Source organism: Schistocerca americana, chromosome 1 (genome assembly GCF_021461395.2).
Source record: "Schistocerca americana isolate TAMUIC-IGC-003095 chromosome 1, iqSchAmer2.1, whole genome shotgun sequence".
Lineage (NCBI taxonomy): Eukaryota > Metazoa > Arthropoda > Insecta > Orthoptera > Acrididae > Schistocerca > Schistocerca americana.
In genome coordinates this window covers 1248092520-1248113342 of record NC_060119.1, presented here as the reverse complement: position 1 = coordinate 1248113342, position 20823 = coordinate 1248092520, and the positions used below count along the sequence as shown (strand labels likewise).

Below are 20823 nucleotides of genomic sequence, written 5' to 3'. Positions count from 1 at the left end.
AATCGCCGACATAGTGTAACTGAGGTGGCATAAGGGGAACCAGCCCGCATTCGCCGAGGCAGATGGAAAACCACCCTAAAAACCATCCACAGACCGGCCGGCACACCGGACCTCGACACTACTCCACCAGGCGGATTCGTGCCGGGGACCCGCACGCCTTCCCTCCCGGAAAGCAGTGCGGCAGACCGCACGGCTAACCGGGCGGGCCACCTGCACTTTACTGTTTGTTGTCATCGTGCACTTTCAAAGGAACCATATGATATACATTTTCCGTGGCATTGGAAAAAGCGTTCGAAGAGGACTTCAGTGAGATAGTATGTGCGAAACATTAAGTAGCACAAAGATAAGAGCTCGCAAACCACCGACCCAGCATCAAAAGAAGAGGTTCCACAACCGTCACCGCTTCTGTGTGAAATGTAAGCAAAGATGTAACTAGGGTAAGTTGCGTGTGTTGATTATTACGACTATTACGTTAAGAACTCAAAAGTTTGACCCTGAAAACTGATATATGCTAGAAAGCAGTCCTGGATGAGTAACTGTACACTTTGCATTAAACTGCATTTGGACTTATCGTAGAACAGCCTCGTGACATAGGGAGTCGTCGGTTTTCCCTTGTAAACATTTAATTTTTCCCCTCAGAGGAGAGTCCAGACATATTTAGTCTGGTAGCCTGTGGGCCATTTTGTGTTGCATAGGAGCGCCCGCATCACCTTGCAGTTTGGGTAGATCCCATTCGGAGAGTTCTAATCGATATGCAAAACCTTTGCCATTTGCTTTTGAGGATGTTACGTCTGTCTAGGATTAAATACATAGGAATTACGATTTCGCAGAACGCTTACTTGGTTGATCCCACATGTGGATTCTACTTTATTACTGCTAAAATTTTAGTTGCATCTCTCATCTTTTTCGTTGGCGTACTTTACTCTTCCACTTGCAGATTCTTAAAAAAAGTTTAATAACGGTTGCTAATACAGGTCATGATGGATTTGCACGAACAGGAGCCTTTGAGCATACAATTGCAGCGCTACTATGACAGTTCGGTGACATTCTCCACTATTTCTTCGACTGTCGCATATGCAGTGTAGTACGAATAGCGTCAGGAGCAAGTAGCTTGATCGCAGCAGCAGAGCACAAACTAAAGGGCTTCTTGCTCGCAGGTGAACACACGAAATGGATCGGAATCGCGCGTTTGGTAACATCTGGCACACTGCAGGCGTTTGATGATCTCTTGTCCAGACAGCGCGACACTGGTTTGCGACGCTGCTATATTGTCGCTATTTGATCAAGTTACACACATGTTATGATACTGAAGAACTCTTCAAAGGCTCTTTAGGAGGCTGCAGAAAGAAACTCTACTTTTAATAAGAGACGGTGATAGCTGGCTTCTCAGTTTGACAACAGTAGACCATAATAATACAATAAAAAAATACGACGCCCAAGAAGGAGTTATCAGAATGGGACGGAAATAGGTAGAAGTAATGCACATATATATAGACAAACAAATGATTACAGTTTCAAAGAAATTGGATAATTTTAATAAGAGAAAGAGCAGCACAAATTGAGTTGGTCAATAACGCGTTGGTTCACCTCTGGCCCATATAAAAGCAATTACTAGGTTTGGATTTGACTGACAGAGTTTTTAGATTTCGACCTGAGGGCACATTATATCCAATTGGCACATTCAAAATTCCAACCTGGTTGGAGGGTCCTGCCCATAAAGCTCCATACGTTCTGAGTTGGGGAGGGATCCGTCGATATCGTTGGCCAACTTAGGGTTTGGCAAGCACGACGACAGACAACACAAACTCACGCCGTATGCACATGGGCATTATCTGGCTGAAATATAAGACCTGGGTGGCTTGCCGTGAAGGGCAACAAAACGAGGCGTGGAATTTTTTCAGTGATTTCATGATGCCTTCAGCTGCCATTCTCTTTATTTCATGTATGATTGTACAATTTCATCCTTAGGCCATTTAACGGAAGCATTATACACTGGATATATTAGTGTGGTTTATGGTTTTTAACATAGGAGTAAGTAATGTTTCTAGATACACTAGGCGCATTATAACTTACTTTATGAACGATTCTTTAGTAATATATTATGCCATGTAAGTCTCTGTTCCTGTGACTGCACGTAGTAGTCATAAAATAAATTAGAAAAGGTTTTTCTCTATTATAGGAGCATGTTACTTTCGAGCAATTGTTGCTAAGCTCTTACGCATCAGGTCTTATTCTTATACATAAGGTCGATGTTGTTAACGTTCTTACGCTAGGAAGATTACATACACATTAAAAAAAGTTTTGCATCACCTCTTGTTACCAGAATTCCTGAAGATAGACGTTGACTGTGGATATTGTATCACAGACACAGTGCCTTTGACTGTTCAGAGATGCCACTAAACTCGCCCAAAGACCATGTATGAGCAGCGTCTATTAGACGGAGAGGGTCCGATAGCCGATCAGTTCCAGTAATTCCAACAGGAAGGAGGTACGCGGCTCGTGTTGTCTGTAGTTCAACCATGCCAAGACGGTCAATACCGCGATTCGTCCGCATTGTTACTTTGTGCGAGGAAGGGCTCTCAACAAGGGAAGTGTCCAGGCGTCTCGGAGTGCCGCTACCTACGGATTATGGTTCGGAGGAACCCTGACAGCAACGCCACCATATTGAATATTGTTTTTCATCCAGCCACAGGACGTGGTGTTACGACTCAAACTCTGCATAATAGGCTGCATGATGCGGAACTTCACTCCCGACGTCCATGACGAAGTCCATCTTTGCAATCACGACACCATGCAGCGCGGTACAGATGGGCCCAACAACATGCCGAGTGGACCGCTCAGGATTGTCATCATGTTCTCTCCAGCGATGAGTGGCGCATTTGCCTTCCACCAGACAATCGTCGGAGACGTGTTTGGAAGCAACTCTGCCAGGCTGAACGCCTTAGACACACTGTCCAGCGAGTGCAGCAAGGTGCAGGTTCACTGCTGTTTTGGGGTGGCATTATGTGCGGCCGACATACGCCGCTGGTGGTCATGAAAGGCGCCGTAACGGCTATGCGATACGTGAATACCATTCTCCGACCGATAGTGCAACCATATTGGCAGCATATTGGCGAAGCATTCGTCTTCATGGACGACAATTCACGCCCCCATCGTGCACATCTTGTGAATGATTTCCTTCAGGGTAACGACATCGCGCGACTAGAGTGGCCAGCATGTTCTCCAGACATGAGCTCTATCGTACATGCCTGGGATAGATTGAAAAGACTGTTTATGGATGACGTGACCCACCAACCACTCTGTGGGATCTATAGTCGAATCGCCGTTGAGGAGTGGGACAATATGGACCAACAGTCCCTTGTGGATAGTATGCCACGACGAATACAGGCATGCATTAATGCATGAAGACGTGCTACTGGGTATTAGAGGTACCGGTGTGTACACCAATCTGTACCATCACCTCTGAAGATATCGCTGTGTGGTGATACAACACGCAATGCGTGGTTTTCATGAGCAATAAAAAAGGCGGAAATGATGTTTATGTTGATCTGTATTCGAATTTTCTGTACTGATTCCGAAACTCTCGGAACCTAGGTGATGCAAAACCTTTTTTTTGATGTGTGTAATTATTTTACAGTAATTTAATAATTAACCTATATGTTTCTTTGTTCTCAGTTATATTTAATTATCGTGCATCATTGGCGTAAATATGACCGTATGAAATTTCTTGAAAATAACTTTTAACATTTTTTCTGTTACTGTGGAAGCAAATCATTTTTGAATAGTTGTTACAAAGATCTTGTATATAACACCTCGATCACCATAATGTAATGAAACAGTACTGAAAATATGACAGATGAGTAAAAACTGCTTTATGATTGCGTAATCTTTCGCATTACAATCATGTTTATTAATGAGTGATAATTATACATTCTATGGTTCCATAATGCTTCGTCGTAGAACTGGTAAAATTTGTCTATGAATTTTCCATTTCGTAGGTATTTTTGTTCATTAAAAACTCTGTCCGACTGCCTTTCAGATGGACGTAAATTTCAATTTCTTCCACTAAGTCCATGATTTTTCCTGTCTTTAACTTACGTAATATTTGAAGCGCTTCATCTGTATTAGGTACCCTGTGTCAGGCGTGTGCAGCGAAGGCGGACGGGTTACTATCGCTTATTGTCGTGTGTTGTTTAAACTGTGTACTAACTCTCCTTCCTGTTTGTCCGATATAAAAATATGAGGAGTGTTCGCAGTTAATTTTGTTGATTCCTGGCATCGAAAATGATCTGACTTAGTTGGTATGTGTCTCATTAATGGTTGTAGATTCTCAGTGCTCCTGTACCTACTGTATAATTTTGTGTTCTTGAAACATCCAGTAATTTTGTCTGGAACAATAGCTAGATATAGCCATACAAGAACTTTATTTTTCTTTTCTTCATTTGTGTCACTGGTTAAAGTTGTTTCATCTAGGGATTGGCATGTGTTTGATCGGTTTTCTTTTCGAATAAAGTATCCACTAGTTTTTAGGATAACCGCTATTTTTAGCCATGTTTCGGAGAAGATCTAGTTCTTTCTCAATTTTTTTCTTTTCCAGCGGTAAGTTGATCAATGCGTTTATCATAGAATGAAAATATACGAGTCTGTGTGCACCAGGATGGTATGATTGGTCGTGGGTAATTATGCCTGTTGTCGTTCGTTTACGAAATATATCGAATGTGTGTTCAGACTTCTCGTTTGAAATTTTTAAATAAAAAAAAACTGAAGAGTAGCTAATCACTAAAGGCGATTATATTCCAGTCAATGAGATTCCTGGCTGACTGTCGCCCACCATACGGCCGAGAAACAGGAGTGGTGGTCTTGGGTGCGGTTTCTTTTCATAGTGGGACCCTTCTGGTTGTCATCCACGGCTTCCTTAAAACACAGTGGTACGTCGACGATATTGTAAGCCACGTTTTGTTTCCCTTCTTGGTACGTCATCATGAGCTTACATTTCAGCAAGATAACGCTCTCCCGCATATGGTGCCAGATACTACTGATTGTCTTCGTGCTTGGCTAACCCTAACAAGGTCGCCGAATCTGTCACCAGTTGAGAACTGATCGCGTAACTAATGAGGAGGTATTGAATAGAACTGGGGAGAAGAGTAATTTGTGGCACAACTTAACTGGAAGAAAGGATCGGTTGGTAGGACATTTAGTAGGACATTTAGTATTGGAGGGCAGCATGGAGGGTAAAAACCGTAGAGGGAGACCAAGAGATGAATACACTGAGCAGATTCAGAAGATGTAGGTTACATTAGGTACTGGGAGATGAAGAAGCTTGCACAGGATAGAGTAGCATGGAGAGCTGCATCAAACCAGTCTCTGGACTGAAGACCACAACAACAACAAATCAAAAATGAATTTTTATTTAAATAATTACTTTCTACTTTTTAACTATTAAATACAAAACTATTAAATATAAGGAGAATTATTGAGATGTTAACCTACCATCCTGTTCTGTTGAGCAGAAGACAGCGTGGCTCATGACTCCGTCTCCAACATTTGTGAAAGCCAACAACCTCAGGGTGTAGTTTGTGAACTTGAGAAGGCCATGCAGGTAGGTTTCCAAATTGGGCGTCCTCTTCACTTCACTTCCTACCGTTCGAAAATCTGAAAGTATTTAATTGGAATTCAGGTGTTGGGATGTACTCCAGTAGAATTGTTCATGCAGGACAGCATTTGAGATAATACATCTACATCTACATTTATACTCCGCAAACCACCCAATGGTGTGTGGCGGAGGGCACTTTACGTGCCACTGTCATCACCTCCCTTACCTGTTCCAGTCGAGTATGGTTCGCGGGAAGAACGACTGCCGGAAAGCCTCCGTGCGCGCTCGAATCTCTCTAATTTTACATTCGTGATCTCCTCGGGAGGTATAAGTAGGGGGAAGCAATATATTCGATACCTCATCCAGAAACACACCCTCTCGAAACCTGGACAGCAAGCAACACCGCGATGCAGAGCGCCTCTCTTGCAGAGTCTGCCACTTGAGTTTATTAAACATCTCCGTAATGCTATCACGGTTACCAAATAACCCTGTGACGAGACGCTCCGCTCTTCTTTGGATCTTCTCTATTTCCTCTGTCAACCCGACCTGGTACGGATCCCACACTGATGAGCAATACGCAAGTATAGGTCGAACGAGTGTTTTGCAAGCCACCTCCTTTGTTGATGGACTACATTTTCTAAGGACTCTCCCAATGAATCTCAACCTGGTACCCGCCTTATCAACAATTAATTTTATGTGATCATTCCACTTCAAATCATTCCTCACGCATACTCCCAGATATTTTACAGAAGTAACTGCTACCAGTGTTTGTTCCGCTTTCACATAATCATACAATAAAGGACCCTTCTTTCTATGTATTCACAATACATTACATTTTTCTATGTTAAGGGTCACTACCAAAGGTCTGCAGTCAGTCCTGTCGACGATGCTGCAGATGGTGAGCTCTGCTTTCATCCCGCTAGCGAGACTTGCAGTCTTCACCAAATCAGATAGCCGCCAGAAGCCAGAGAGGATTTCCTCCGATCCATAGCGACACACATCATTGGTGCCGACATGAGCGACCACCTGCAGATGGGTGCACCCTGTACCCTTCATGGCATCCGGAAGGACCCTTTCCACATCTGGAATGACTACCCCTGGTATGCACACGGAGTGCACATTGGTTTTCTTCACCTCTTTTGCTGCCATTTCCCTAAGGGGCCCCCTTATGTGCCTGACCTTGGAGCTCCCAACTACCAGTAAGCCCACCCTCTGCGACTGCCCAGATCTTGCAGACAGAGGGGCAACCTCTGGAACAGGACAAGCAGCCATGTCCGGCCAAAGATCAGTATCAGCCGGAGACAGAGCCTGAAACCGGTTCGTCAGACAAACTGGATAGGCGTTCTGTTCAGCCCTCCGGAATGTCTTTCGCCCCCTGCCACACCTCGAGACGACCTCCCACTCTACCACAGGTGAGGGATCAGCCTCGATGTGGGCAGTATCCCGGGCAGCCACAGTCGTGGTCCGATACGTGGGACGAGCTGGCCGTCTCCGACAAACCCCCATCCGGACGCCCACAGTGATGCCCATTGGCAACAGCCTCAAGCTGTGTGACCGAAGCCAACACTGCCTGAAGCTGGGAGCGAAGGGATGCTAACTCAGCCCGCATTCGAACACAGCAGTCACAGTCCCTATCCATGCTAAAAACTGTTGTGCAAAGAACGTCTGGAATAATCTACGGAGAGCACAAACAATTCGACACAAAATTTAAGCGGTTATTAAAATACATGACTGCCTAGTAAATGCAGTAATGCTGCTACTTGCGCACTGCTGACACACTGCTCGGCGGCAGAAGGAGACTACGCGATTTTACACTATTCAGGTACTAAAGCGCGATGCTACAACTCTCAAATACTATAATACAGCAGAAATTTATGAATTAAACAATACAAGTACCCAAAAACACGCAAAGAAATTAAGAGTTAAACTATGTAACAAATAAGTGAGCTAAGAGTATACGACTTGCTGCTGGCAGGTGCTTATCCAACGGCGGCAGGGAGCACACTACTACGTATATTGTACAGGGTGGTCATAATTAAACTTTCGCTGCAAGAGCCAGTGTAGAATGTATCCAACTTTGTAGGAATGGTGTTCAGACTGTGCGTTGCAGGATTAACATTGTTAGTAGTATTAGTATCACGTCTTACCGTAAAACGTAAAACTTGGTCTCCATGGACCAAAGGTATGGCCCGGCCGGAGTGGTCGTGCGGTTCTAGCCGCTACAGTCTGGAGCCGAGCGACCGCTACGGTCGCAGATTCGAATCCTGGCTCGAATCCTGCCTGTCCTTAGGTTAGTTATGTTTAAGTAGTTCTAAGTTCTAGGCGACTGATGACCTCAGAAGTTAAGTCGCATAGTGCTCGGAGCCATTTGAACCATTTGAACCAAAGGTATGCTGTGTGAATGTCACAAGGTGCTGTGAGGTGCTTCTGCAACATGTGATCCCTGCTCTACGGAAAGGGGAGCTTTGGACTCAATTGCTCAACCGTTTTGCTGCATGATGGGGCTCCACCTCACGTTGCTCGCTTAGTCACTCCGTAACACATTTGTGGAAGAGCGAACACTGGCTGATCGTTCCATAGCTTTCATATGGCATCATATTTTGGGGTAATTCATCACTGAGGAATAAAGTATTTATTGCACAAAAGCGTGTAATCAGAATAATAGCTGGAGTCCCCCAAGATCATCCTGCAGACATTTATTTAAGGATCTAGGGATATTCACAGTAGCTTCTCAGTATATATACTCTCTTATGAAATTTGTTGTTAACAACCAAACCCAATTCAAAAGTAATAGCAGTGTGCGTAACTACAATACTAGGAGAAAGGATGATCTTCACTATTCAAGATTAAATCTAACTTTGGCACAGAAAGGGGTGAATTATACTGGCACTAAAGTCTTTGGTCACTTACCAAATAGTATCAAAAGTCTGACAGATAACCAACAAGTATTTAAGAAGAAATTAAAAGAATTTCTGAATGACAACTCCTTCTACTCCATAGAGGAAATTTTAGATATAAATTAAGAAAAAAAAGAAAAAAAAAACAAAATATATTAAAAATAAAAAATAAAAAAAATAAAAAATAAAAAATAAAAAAATAAAAAAACAGAAAAATAAAAAAGTTGTTATATTAACTTAAGTATGTTGTTAAATTAACTTAATTATGTCATGTATTGGAAAATTTGACTCGTTCCACATCATTACGAAATATCGTATTCATGATCCATGGAACTAGTATTAATCTAATCTGATCTAATTTAATCTAATAGAGCGTGCCCACCGAGATCATCAGATCTGAACCCCTGTGATTTCTGGGTGTGTGGTTACCTGAAGGACAGGGTTTGTCAACAGGACACTAACACGTGTTGAAGGTTGAAGATGAGCATAGGGAGGGAGGTGGCTAGCATCCCATCCAAGGTGTTTCGGGCAGCAGTCGTCGATGCTCATGGTTGTCACATTGAGCAACGTTTGTAACACGGAACGTGAATACAGTATGCGATTAACAAATGTTATTCTCACATGTGGAAATTAAAATGAATTACTTCAGTGGTTTATTTGTCTTTCCTCTTGCGCATGTCCTTGAAAACGTTTCCACAAAGCATCATTGTCCTACGATCAAACGTTTTTCATGTGGTACCTCTCAAGTAGCGAAAGTTTAATTATAATCACTCTACACTCATGATACAAAACATTATGACCAACTTCTTAGCTGGTTGTTTGTCCGTCTTTGAAACGAAATACATAACTGTTTCTGTGTATGAGGGATCCGACGGTTTGCTGGTAAATTTGTGGAGGTATATGGCCATGTAATTCGCGTAAATAATGGGCCGCTGATTAGCGTGATGTCGCACGGCAGTGACCCATATGTGTTCCACAGGATTTACATAAGGCGAATTTGGTCACCGGGAGATCATCGGGAGTTAATTAAAATGCTTCTCAAACCACTGCAACATGTTTCTGGCTCCGAGACACTGACAGTTATACTGCTGAAAGATGACACCACCCTCGGGGAAGGCATGAAGATGTATGGGTGACTCGCATGCGGGAGGACAACGGTTCAATCCCGCGTCGGGCCATGCTGATTTAGGTTTCCAGTGATTTCCCTAAATTGCTCCAGGTTCCTTTCAAAGGGCACGGGCGAATTCCTTCCCCATCCTTCCCTATTCCGACGAGACCGATGACCTCGCTGTCTGGTCTCCACCCCCAAAACAACCCATGAAGGGATGCAGGAGGTTCGCAGCCGTCAGCGCGTCTTCGATTACTAAGTCGAGTCCCATGCAAGCGTAGGAGAATGTCTCCCATAGCATAATACTGCTCCCACCAGCAAGCGTAGCGGCGCGCTGCACGTTTCGAGCCGTCGTACACTCCGGTGACGGCGTTTATGGAGACGACCATCGGACTAGTGTAGCAAAAATGTGATTCATCCGAATAGCCGAAACGTTTCCATTGATCGACGGTCGAATCTCGACGGTCCCATGCCCACTGCAATCGTAATTGACGATGTCTGTGGGTCAATATATGAACAGTGGGGGTAGTCTGCTGCGGAGCTCCATGTTCAACAGCGTACGATGAACGTGGTGATCCGAAACACTTGTGCGTGCACCAGCATTTTGCTCTTTCAGCAGAGATGCCACGGATCACCACCTGTCCTATTTTACAGAGCAGACGAGCCTCCGAACCCCACGTCGTGTGAAGAGTCGTGGACGTCCAACCATTTAGCGCCTAGTGGTAGTTTCACTGTCCTTCTGCCTCTTTCCGTAGATGATCACACACAGTTTTCGAACTACTCCTTCACAGGCTTCGTGTAATAATAATCTACCCGTTGTCAAAGTCGCTAATCTCAACGGATTTCCACATTTGCGACCCATATCTTCGCTAGAGTGATACCTCCTTCGTGTCTGCTCGACCTAGATACTTTTGTTACCGTGTCACGTGCCCTCAACGCCAACAAGCGGCATCAACGTCACAGTGGGCTGTGGTCATAATGTTTTGGCGTATCAGTGTATACAGGATGGTCCATTGATAGTGACCGGGCCAAATATCTCACGAAATAAGCATCAAAGGAAAAAACTACAAAGAACGAAACTCGTCTAGCTTGAAGGGGGAAACCAGATGGCGCTCTTGTTTGCCGGCTAGATGGCGCTGCCATAGGTCAAACGTATATGAACCGCGTCTTTTTCAATAGGTTGGTTGGTTGTTTCGGGGAAGGAGACCAGACAGCGAGGTCATCGGTCTCATCGGATTAGGGAAGGACGGGGAAGGAAGCCGGCCGTGCCCTTTGAAAGGAACCATCCCGGCATTTGCCTGGAGCGATTTAGGGAAAGCACGGAAAACCTAAATCAGGATGGCCGGACGCGGGATTGAACCGTCGTCCTCCCGAATGCGAGTCCAGTGTCTAACCACTGCGCCACCTCGCTCGGTTTTTAAATAGCAACCCACATTTTTATTACATATTCGTGTAGTACGTAAATAAATATGAATGTTTTAGTTGGACCACTCTTTTCGCTTTGTGATAGATGGCGCTGTAATGGTCACAAACGTATATATACGTGGTATCACGTAACACGGACTGTATTTGCTTCGTGATACATTACCCGTGTTAAAATGAACCGTTTACCCATTGCGGAAAAAGTCGATATCGTGTTGATGTATGGCTATTGTGATGAAAATGCCCAACGGGCGTGTGCTATGTATGCTGCTCGGTATCCTGGACGACATCATCCAAGGGTCCGGACCGTTCGCCGGATAGTTACGTTATTTAAGGAAACAGGAAGTGTTTAGCCACATGTGAAACGTCAACCACGACCTGCAACAAATGATGATGCCCAAGTAGGTGTTTTAGCTGCTGTCGCGGCTAATCCGCACATCAGTAGCAGACAAACTGCGCGAGAATCGGGAATCTCAAAAACGTCGGTGTTGAGAATGCTACATCAACATCGATTGCACCCGTACCATATTTCTACGCACCAGGAATTGCATGGCGACGGCTTTGAACGTCGTGTACAGTTCTGCCACTGGGCACAAGAGAAATTACGGGACGATGAAAGATTTTTTGCACGCGTTCTATTTAGCGACGAAGCGTCATTCACCAACAGCGGTATTGGGCAACGGAAAATCCACGATGGCTGCGACAAGTGGAACATCAGCGAACTTGGTGGGTTAATATATGGTGCGGCATTGTGGGAGGAAGGATAATTGGCTCCCATTTTATCGATGGCAATCTAAATGGTGCAATACAGGCTGATTTCCTACTTAATGTTCTACCGATGTTACTACAAGATGTTTCACTGCATGACAGAATGGCGATGTACTTCCAACATGATGGATGTCCAGCACATAACTCGCGTGTGGTTGAAGCGGTATTGAAGAGCATATTTCATGACAGGTGGATTGGTCGTCGAAACACCATACCATGGCCCGCACCTTCACCAGATCTGACGTCCCCGGATTTCTTTCTATGGGGAAAGTTGAAGGATATTTGCTATCGTGATCGACCGACAACGCCTGACAACATGCGTCAGCGTATTATCAATGCATGTGCGAACATTTCGGAAGGTGAACTACTCGCTGTTGAGAGGAGTGTAGTTACCCGTATTGCCAAATGCATTGAGGTTGACGGACATCATTTTGAGCATTTATTGCATTAATGTGGTATTTACAGGTAACCAGCATGCGTTCTCAGAAATGATAAGTTCACAAAGGAACATGTATCACATTGGAACAACCGAAATAAAATGTTCAAACGTATCTACGTTCTGTATTTTAATTTAAAAAACCTACCTGTTACCAACTGTTCGTCTAAAATTGTGAGCCATATGTTTGTGACTATTACAGCGCCATCTATCACAAAGCGAAAAAAGTGATCCAAATAAAACATTCGTATTCCTTTGCGTACTACATGAATATGTAATAAAAAATGGGGGTTCCTATTTTTAAAAAAACGCAGTTGATATCCGTTTGACCTATGGCAGTGCCATCTATCAGGCCAACAATAGCGCCATTTGGTTTCCCCCTTTGAGCTAGACAAGTTTCGTGCTTTGTAGTGTTTTCGTTTGACTCTTATTTCGTGAGATATTTCGCCCGGTCACGCTCAATGGAACGCCCTGTATAACTTCCTGGAATTGCGTGATTTGTCATTTGTTGCAAGAAACCTTCGGGAAGCTATCAAGGAACTGTCGAATCCACATCACGCAAAATCGCTGCTGTATTGAGAGCTGAAAGTGGACCACCATGCTGTTAAGCAGGTCGTCAAAATGTTTTGGCTCTGCAGTGTATAGGCATTAACGTTTCAAACTCATATTGCTAGATTTATTGTTTGGGTTCAATGATAAACCCAAAAGAAAGGATTTTATTTTAGAAGTGAAACCCAACATACATAATTACGAGGAAAGAAACACAAAATTTATTTGCAGCTCTTATTTTCCTCGGAATTTCAGCGACTGAAAAGATTAATTAATACTGACTTAGTCCAAATCACTTGTTTATTATTATTCTTTCTGATAATCAGTTTCATCTGTGGCATCTTAAGGCCAGAATGTTATTGCGGTGGTAATTCAGGAAGCAACGGAATAACAGTACTCTATACAGGACACTACTCAGTCGGGAAAATGAAACAGCTCGTCCGAAAACGGCGAAGGTGAAACAAAATGAAAAAGTGACTTGCAATATCCCAAGAGAACTGAAAACACTGAGGTTTTATGAACAGCTCGAAATATTCAGAAAACTGACAAAACTAACAGTCTTCATTCAGTACCTGTAAATATAAATAAAAAGTTATGACAACAATGAATGATTAACAAGTAACAAGGAACCTCCATAAAGAAGGCAAGTGGTTTTGAAAGACTATGACACATGATAAATTAGTAGTGTTGTGGGTACATGAGGAACAACAGTTAATTTGGAACATTTTGCACATACATTACTACGAAACGGAACTCCTGTAACTGTTCACAATAGAAAATAAATACCACATGTGGTGGTAGAAGTAGTTGACATAAATATTGAGAGGTATAATGTTTTTGATATACAGGGTGAGTCACCTAACGTTACCGCTGGATATATTTCGTAAACCAATTCAAATACTGACGAACCGCTTCCACAAACCGAACGTGAGGAGAGGGGCTAGTGTAATTGTTTAATACAAACCATACAAAAATGCACGGAAGTATGTTTTTTTAACACAAACCTACGTTTTTTTAAATGGAACCCCGTTAGTTTTGTTAGCACATATGAAAATATAAACAAATACGTAATCAGTGCCGTTTGTTGCATTGTAAAATGTTAATTATATCCGGAGATATTGTAACCTAAAGTTGACGCTTGAGTACCACTCCTACGCTGTTCGATCGTGTGTATCGGAGAGCACCGAATTACGTAGGGATCCAAAGGGAACGGTGATGGACCTTAGCTACAGGAGAGAGTGGAACAGCACATTACGTCCACATGCTAACGCCCTTTTATTGGTCTTTTTCACTGAGGTACATGTACATTACCATGAGGTGTGAGGTACACGTACGTACGTCGTTTCCGTTTCCAATTACGGAGTGGAATAGAGTGTGTCCCGACATGTCAGGCCAATAGATGTTCAATGTGGTGGCCATCATTTGCTGCACACAATTGCAATCTCTGGCGTAATGAATGTCGTACACGCCGCAGTACATCTGGTGTAATGTCGCCGCAGGCTGCCACAATACGTTGTTTCATATCCTCTGGGGTTGTAGGCACATCACGGTACACATTCTCCTTTAACGTACCCCACAGAGGTGTAAGATCAGGAGAACGGGCTGGCCAATTTATGCGTCCTCCACGTCCTATGAAACGCCCGTCGAACATCCTGTCAAGGGCTAGCCTAGTGTTAATTGCGGAATGTGCAGGTGCACCATCATGCTAATACCACATACGTCGACGCGTTTCCAGTGGGACATTTTCGAGCAACATTGGCAGATCATTCTGTAGAAACGCGATGTATGTTGCAGCTGTTTGTTACAACACGCAACTGAACGTCGGAGGTTTCAAGCGTCAACTTTAGGTTACAATATCTCCGGATGTAATTAACATTTTACAATGCAACAAACGGCACTGATTACGTATTTGTTTATATGTTCAGATGTGCTAACACAACTAACGGGGTTCCATTTAAAAAAACGTAGGTTTGTGTTAAAAACATACTTCCGTGCATTTTTGTATGGTTTGTATTAAACAATTACACTAGCCCCTCTCCACACGTTCGGTCTGTGGAATCGGTTTGTCAGTATTTGATGTGGTTTACGAAATATATCCAGCGGTAACGTTAGGTGACTCACCCTGTATATTTCATAAATGTAAAAACTTGCTATAACGTTTCTGTAGTGAAGGTTACGTAAGTACAGAATACATTTAATATATCATGTTAGCAATAGCAATACATTGATAAATAATTCTAGAAGCAGCATTAGACACAGGTGATAAACGGTGTAACTTACTGTGATCGGTAACAACAGGCCTGTATATGACTTTGTATCCACGTATGATGCCGCCATGATTTTGGGGAGGTGGTGGTGACCAGCTGACCTTGACGCTTTGTGACGAGAGCGCAGAACAGGTTATGTTCTCCGGGGAAGCTTCTGGAACTAGAAGATGGAAGGAGGTGCTCCTCTCATAATCTCCTAGATCGATTTTCACAGTATGACATGTAACAAAAATCCTGAAAGCACAACTTAACAGTAATTTCACGAGAACAAGTGGTACCAGTAAGATGTACTTGAGTAATACCTCCGTAAAGAGTGAGACTTGGAAACCGCATCACCCCTGTACTTCGAGAGCGGCACAAGATATCGAAGCGCAGAGCCACACGTGATTTTATTACATGGTTAATACAAGCTGGTTAATAGAAGGTTTTATCAAAAACTTTCATCCGATTTCCCATTTTTCACATGAATAAATATAGAAACTTGACATAAATTTGAAATTGAAGTTCGAATACGTTTTTGCACAGCGGGTGCCACATACACAAATTTATTGAAAGGCAGCTCCATTTTCACCATGGGAAGCAAATGATTGTAATTTTTAATACGTCCAAGTAATAATGGAATTGTTTCTTAAGTTTCGAAAACAAAGACTTAACTTGGCGCGAGTTTTAGGTTTCCGGTTCGTCTGGATGACGATAGAGGCGTCCCGTGCAACTACCTCGCTTGCTCTCTGGTTCATTAACCAATATGCGTTGAGTCGAGACGACGAAAACACAGTAAGAAAAGACGTTTTGCGCTCTCTGTTTCAACAGGTGTGATTCAGTTGCAAATGTGCGACGCCGTTTCCGTCGAGGGTGTAGCATTGCACCTCTTGCGGCTCAAAGCATTCGGCGACAGCGCCAGCAGTTTCAAGATTGTTTGTTTCTATAGGGAGAACTCAACAGGTCGCCATTTTGCACCTAGTCCACAGCAGTCTACTTGTCGTGGCAGCCCATTCCTCATGAGTATATTTCGCTTGTTTTGTGTCAATGTTTATTCTTCGATTCTCACAGGATTCAGCTGCTACAAGCAGTTCATGATGGTGATACATAACAACGTACAGAGTTCTGAAAACCCATTCGGGACAAGGAGATGGAACATAAGTTTCCATTCACGTTTAGTTTTAAGGCATGAGACTTGATATGTAATTTAAGTAATCGGTTATCGATTATCGAAATAAAGTTGATCGCAACACCTTGCAAGAGGCTCTTTGATCCTAACCTTCGTAAATTTTGTTTCTATTACACGCAAGACTTGTTTCTAATATCAACACAACATTGCTGACTGTTTGGTGATTCCGTAGATACCAGAGAAACCTTCTGGAATTGTGTTTTCAGATCCTTGTAAGAAATCTGCATTTCTGATATTGAAACCAACTGAATCCGTATCGTCATATCTGACCACGCTAAATCGAAGCTCTGTAGCAACTAATATCTTTAACCAGATTAGAAAATAATATGATTTAAAGACACTGGAATGTGCTATGAAATATTAAAATCCAATTAAACGATGTTTACAAATACATACGTCATTCAACTTATGTTAAAGGACAAAGGATACTGTTTTACACCTACAACTGGATACCAAGCGTATCAGGTGAATCGACATTAAGAATAATCTCAATATTAAATAATCGATGAATTTGGAAATTTGGCTGTCTTAAATCTAAGACCATTTCTGGAATAAGTGCAATAAATACTTTAAGATGAGAAACTTTAAAAAACATTTTACAGTCCTTTTTGCACTTCCTAAAAATTACAATCGTTTTATTTCACTAAGCTCGTGACCGATTTGGGAAAATAATAGACGACTCAAATATGGTTGCTATCACATTAGTGTACAGTACGATTCCTGCAATATACACACCACAAACTCTTTTACGTAAAAACTAATGTAAATTTAAACAGTGCTAGCCATAAGGGAGCTCACTTATAATATGATGTACATACACTGACGGAAAAAAGTCCTACCAGCAAGAACCAGTTGTGTGAGATAAACGAAATTTGGTAGGCTTGTTGCTACCTCTGAAAGATGACACCTGTTCAAATTTCACGCCAACTGCTTAAGAGTGGCGGTATGAGGTTACACATCAGGTTTGTTTTAAATACACACTGTAATGGTCGTGAGCTGTAGTTACCTTTGGGATTGTTAGATGAGATTGTTTGACGCTCGTCAAGAATGCCTTTAAGGCGGCAAAGACGCCGTTATCAGCACAACACTGAGTTTGAATGATGTCCTGAAAGGGTTAAGAGAAGCTGGATGTTTCTTCCGCGATGTTGCTCAAAGACTTGGCTGGCAGTGGTGGTGACGGGGAGGTGCGGTCGGAAGAAGACGGGACGGAGCAGCCACTTGGCACTACCGAGAGGTAAGACCGTCGTGTCTGACGTATGGCTGTGGTGCACAGCACTACGTCTGCAGCAGAAATCTGAGCTGCATTTGGCACAACATTGAGACAACGAGCTGTTACAAACCGGTTACTTCAAGGATAGCTCCGAGCCAGAGAGCGTGTACTGTGCACTCCACTGACCCCAAACCACCGCCAGTTGTGACTTGAGTAATGTAATGCGAGAGCTCATCGAGGGAAAGGACGGAGGTCTGTTGTGTTCCCTAACGAAAGTTGATTCTGCCTCAGTGCCAGTGATGACCGTGTGTTGGTCAGGAGGAGGTCAGGTGAGCGCCTGCAGCCAACCTGCTTCGTGCTAGACACACTGGACCCACACCTGGAGTTATGGCCTGGGGTGCCATTTCGTATGACACCAGGAGCACTCTCATGGTTATCCCACTCACCCTGCCTGAGAATCTGTATGCCAATCTGGTGATTCGACCTTCTGTGCTGCCATTCATGAACAGTCTTCCAGAGAGTGTTTTACAATAGGATAACGCTCGCCCACATACCGCTGTTGTAACCCAACATGCTCTACAGAGTGTCGACATATTGCCTTGGCCTGCTCGATTACCAAATCTGTCGCCAGTCAAGCACGTATGGGACGTCGTCTACATTTACATCTACATCCATACTCCGCAAGCCACCTGACGATGTGTGGCGGAGGGTACCTTGAGTACGTCTATCGGTTCTCCCTTCTATTCCAGTCTCATATTGTTCGTGGAAAGAAAGATTGTCGGTATGCCTCTGTGTGGACATTAATCTCTCTGATTTTATCCTCATGGTCTCTTCGCGAGATATACGTAGGAGGGAGCAATATGCTGCTTGACTCCTCGGTGAAGGTATGTTCTCGAAACTTCACCAAAAGCCCGTACCGAGCTACTGAACATCTCTCATGCTGAGTCTTCCACTGGAGTTTATCTATCATCTCCGTCATCGGACGACAACTCCAGTGTCATCCAACCAGCATTAACGGCCCCTATACTGACCGACTAAGTGCAACAGGCGTGGAACTCTACCCCACATACTGACATCGGACATCTGTACGACGCAATGCATCCACATATGCACGTTTGCATTCAACATTCTACCGGTTACCCCGTAATTACTTTAAGAGTATTTCACATTTGAAATGGCTTTTCTCGCACTTACGTTAACCTGTGATCTTGTATCATCAATCACTTCCTAGACAAACGTAGTCCCGAAACTTCATTACTCTACACTGACTATTTCTAGATGTTCGGATTTTTTCCGTCAGTGTATTTATAGTTTGTTTTTGTGACCGCACATTCCCCAAGTTGGTGGGGAGAGCAGGTCTATAAATAGATTCCAACGGTGGTTAAGGGTGAAATTAAATTTACTTAGGTGCTAATATCTACAATTAGTGTATTTTTTGTGACTGTCTGCCAATATTAATTTGGAACCGTGAAATAACATGGCCTATGTTTGTCAGGAGCAGCCTTTTCAGTAGTTGCAAGGGCAACAGTCTGGATGATTGACTGATCTGGCCTTCTAACAATAATCAAAACGGCCTTGCTGTGCTGGTACTGCGAACGGCTGAAAGCAAGGGGAAACTACAGCCGTAATTTTTCCCGAGGGCATGCAGCTTTACTGTATGATTACATGATGATGGCGTCCTCTTGGGTAAAATATTCCGGAGGTAAAATAGTCCCCCATTCGGATCTCCGGGCGGGGACTACTCAAGAGGATGTCGTTATCAGGAGAAAGAAAACTGGCATTCTACGGATCGGAGCGTGGAATGTCAGATCCCTTAATCGGGCAGGTAGGTTAGAAAATTTAAAAAGGGAAATGGATAGGTTGAAGTTAGATATAGTGGGAATTAGTGAAGTTCGGTGGCAGGAGGAACAAGACTTCTGGTCAGGTGACTACAGGGTTATAAACACAAAATCAAATACGGGTAATGCAGGAGTAGGTTTAATAATGAATAGGAAAATAGGAATGCGGGTAAGCTACTACAAACAGCATAGTGAACGCATTATTGTGGCCAAGATAGATACGAAGCCCACACCTACTACAGTAGTACAAGTTTATATGCCAACTAGCTCTGCAGATGATGAAGAAATTGAAGAAATGTATGATGAAATAAAAGAAATTATTCAGATTGTGAAGGGAGACGAAAATTTAATAGTCATGGGTGACTGGAATTCGAGTGTAGGAAAAGGGAGAGAAGGAAACATAGTAGGTGAATATGGATTGGAGGACAGAAATGAAAGAGGAAGCCGCCTGGTAGAATTTTGCACAGAGCACAACATAATCATAACTAACACTTGGTTTAAGAATCATGAAAGAAGGTTGTATACATGGAAGAACCCTGGAGATACTAAAAGGTATCAGATAGATTATATAATGGTAAGACAGAGATTTAGGAACCAGGTTTTAAATTGTAAGACATTTCCAGGGGCAGATGTGGACTCTGACCACAATCTATTGGTTATGACCTGTAGATTAAAACTGAAGAAACTCCAAAAAGGTGGGAATTTATGGAGATGGGACCTGGATAAACTAAAAGAACCAGAGGTTGTACAGAGATTCAGGGAGAGCATAAGGGAGCAATTGACAGGAATGGGGGAAATAAATACAGTAGAAGAAGAATGGGTAGCTTTGAGGGATGAAGTAGTGAAGGCAGCAGAGGATCAAGTAGGTAAAACGACGAGGGCTAGTACAAATCCTTGGGTAACAGTAGAAATATTGAATTTAATTGATGAAAGGAGAAAATATAAAAATGCAGTAAGTGAAACAGGCAAAAAGGAATACAAACATCTCAAAAATGAGATCGACAGGAAGTGCAAAATGGCTAAGCAGGGATGGCTAGAGGACAAATGTAAGGATGTAGAGGCCTATCTCACTAGGGGTAAGATAGATACCGCCTACTGGAAAATTAAAGAGACCTTTGGAGATAAGAGAACGACTTGTATGAATATCAAGAGCTCAGATGGAAACCCAGTTCTAAGCAAAGAAGGGAAAGCAGAAAGGTGGAAGGAGTATATAGAGGGTCTATACAAGGGCGATGTACTTGAGGACAATATTATGGAAATGGAAGAGGATGTAGATGAAGATGAAATGGGAGATACGATACTGCGTGAAGAGTTTGACAGAGCACTGAAAGACCTGAGTCGAAACAAGGCCCCCGGAGTAGACAATATTCCATTGGAACTACTGACGGCCGTGGGAGAGCCAGTCCTGACAAAACTCTACCATCTAGTGAGCAAGATGTATGAAACAGGCGAAATACCCTCAGACTTCAAGAAGAATATAATAATTCCAATCCCAAAGAAAGCAGGTGTTGACAGATGTGAAAATTACCGAACTATCAGTTTAATAAGTCACAGCTGCAAAATACTA

General features: G+C 43.1%; 1 protein-coding gene across 1 annotated transcript in view; it reads right to left on the bottom strand.

Moving 5' to 3' along the window:
- Positions 1-20823, bottom strand: part of LOC124598566 (Down syndrome cell adhesion molecule-like protein Dscam2) — a 366134-nt gene that overhangs the window by 85015 nt on the left and 260296 nt on the right. Inside the window, exons 21-22 of the mRNA XM_047136009.1 lie at positions 15054-15200; positions 5491-5652 (exon numbers count right to left, since the gene is read on the bottom strand). Of these exons, the coding sequence (XP_046991965.1) occupies positions 5491-5652; positions 15054-15200 (309 nt within the window). The remainder of the gene's footprint in view (positions 1-5490; positions 5653-15053; positions 15201-20823) is intronic.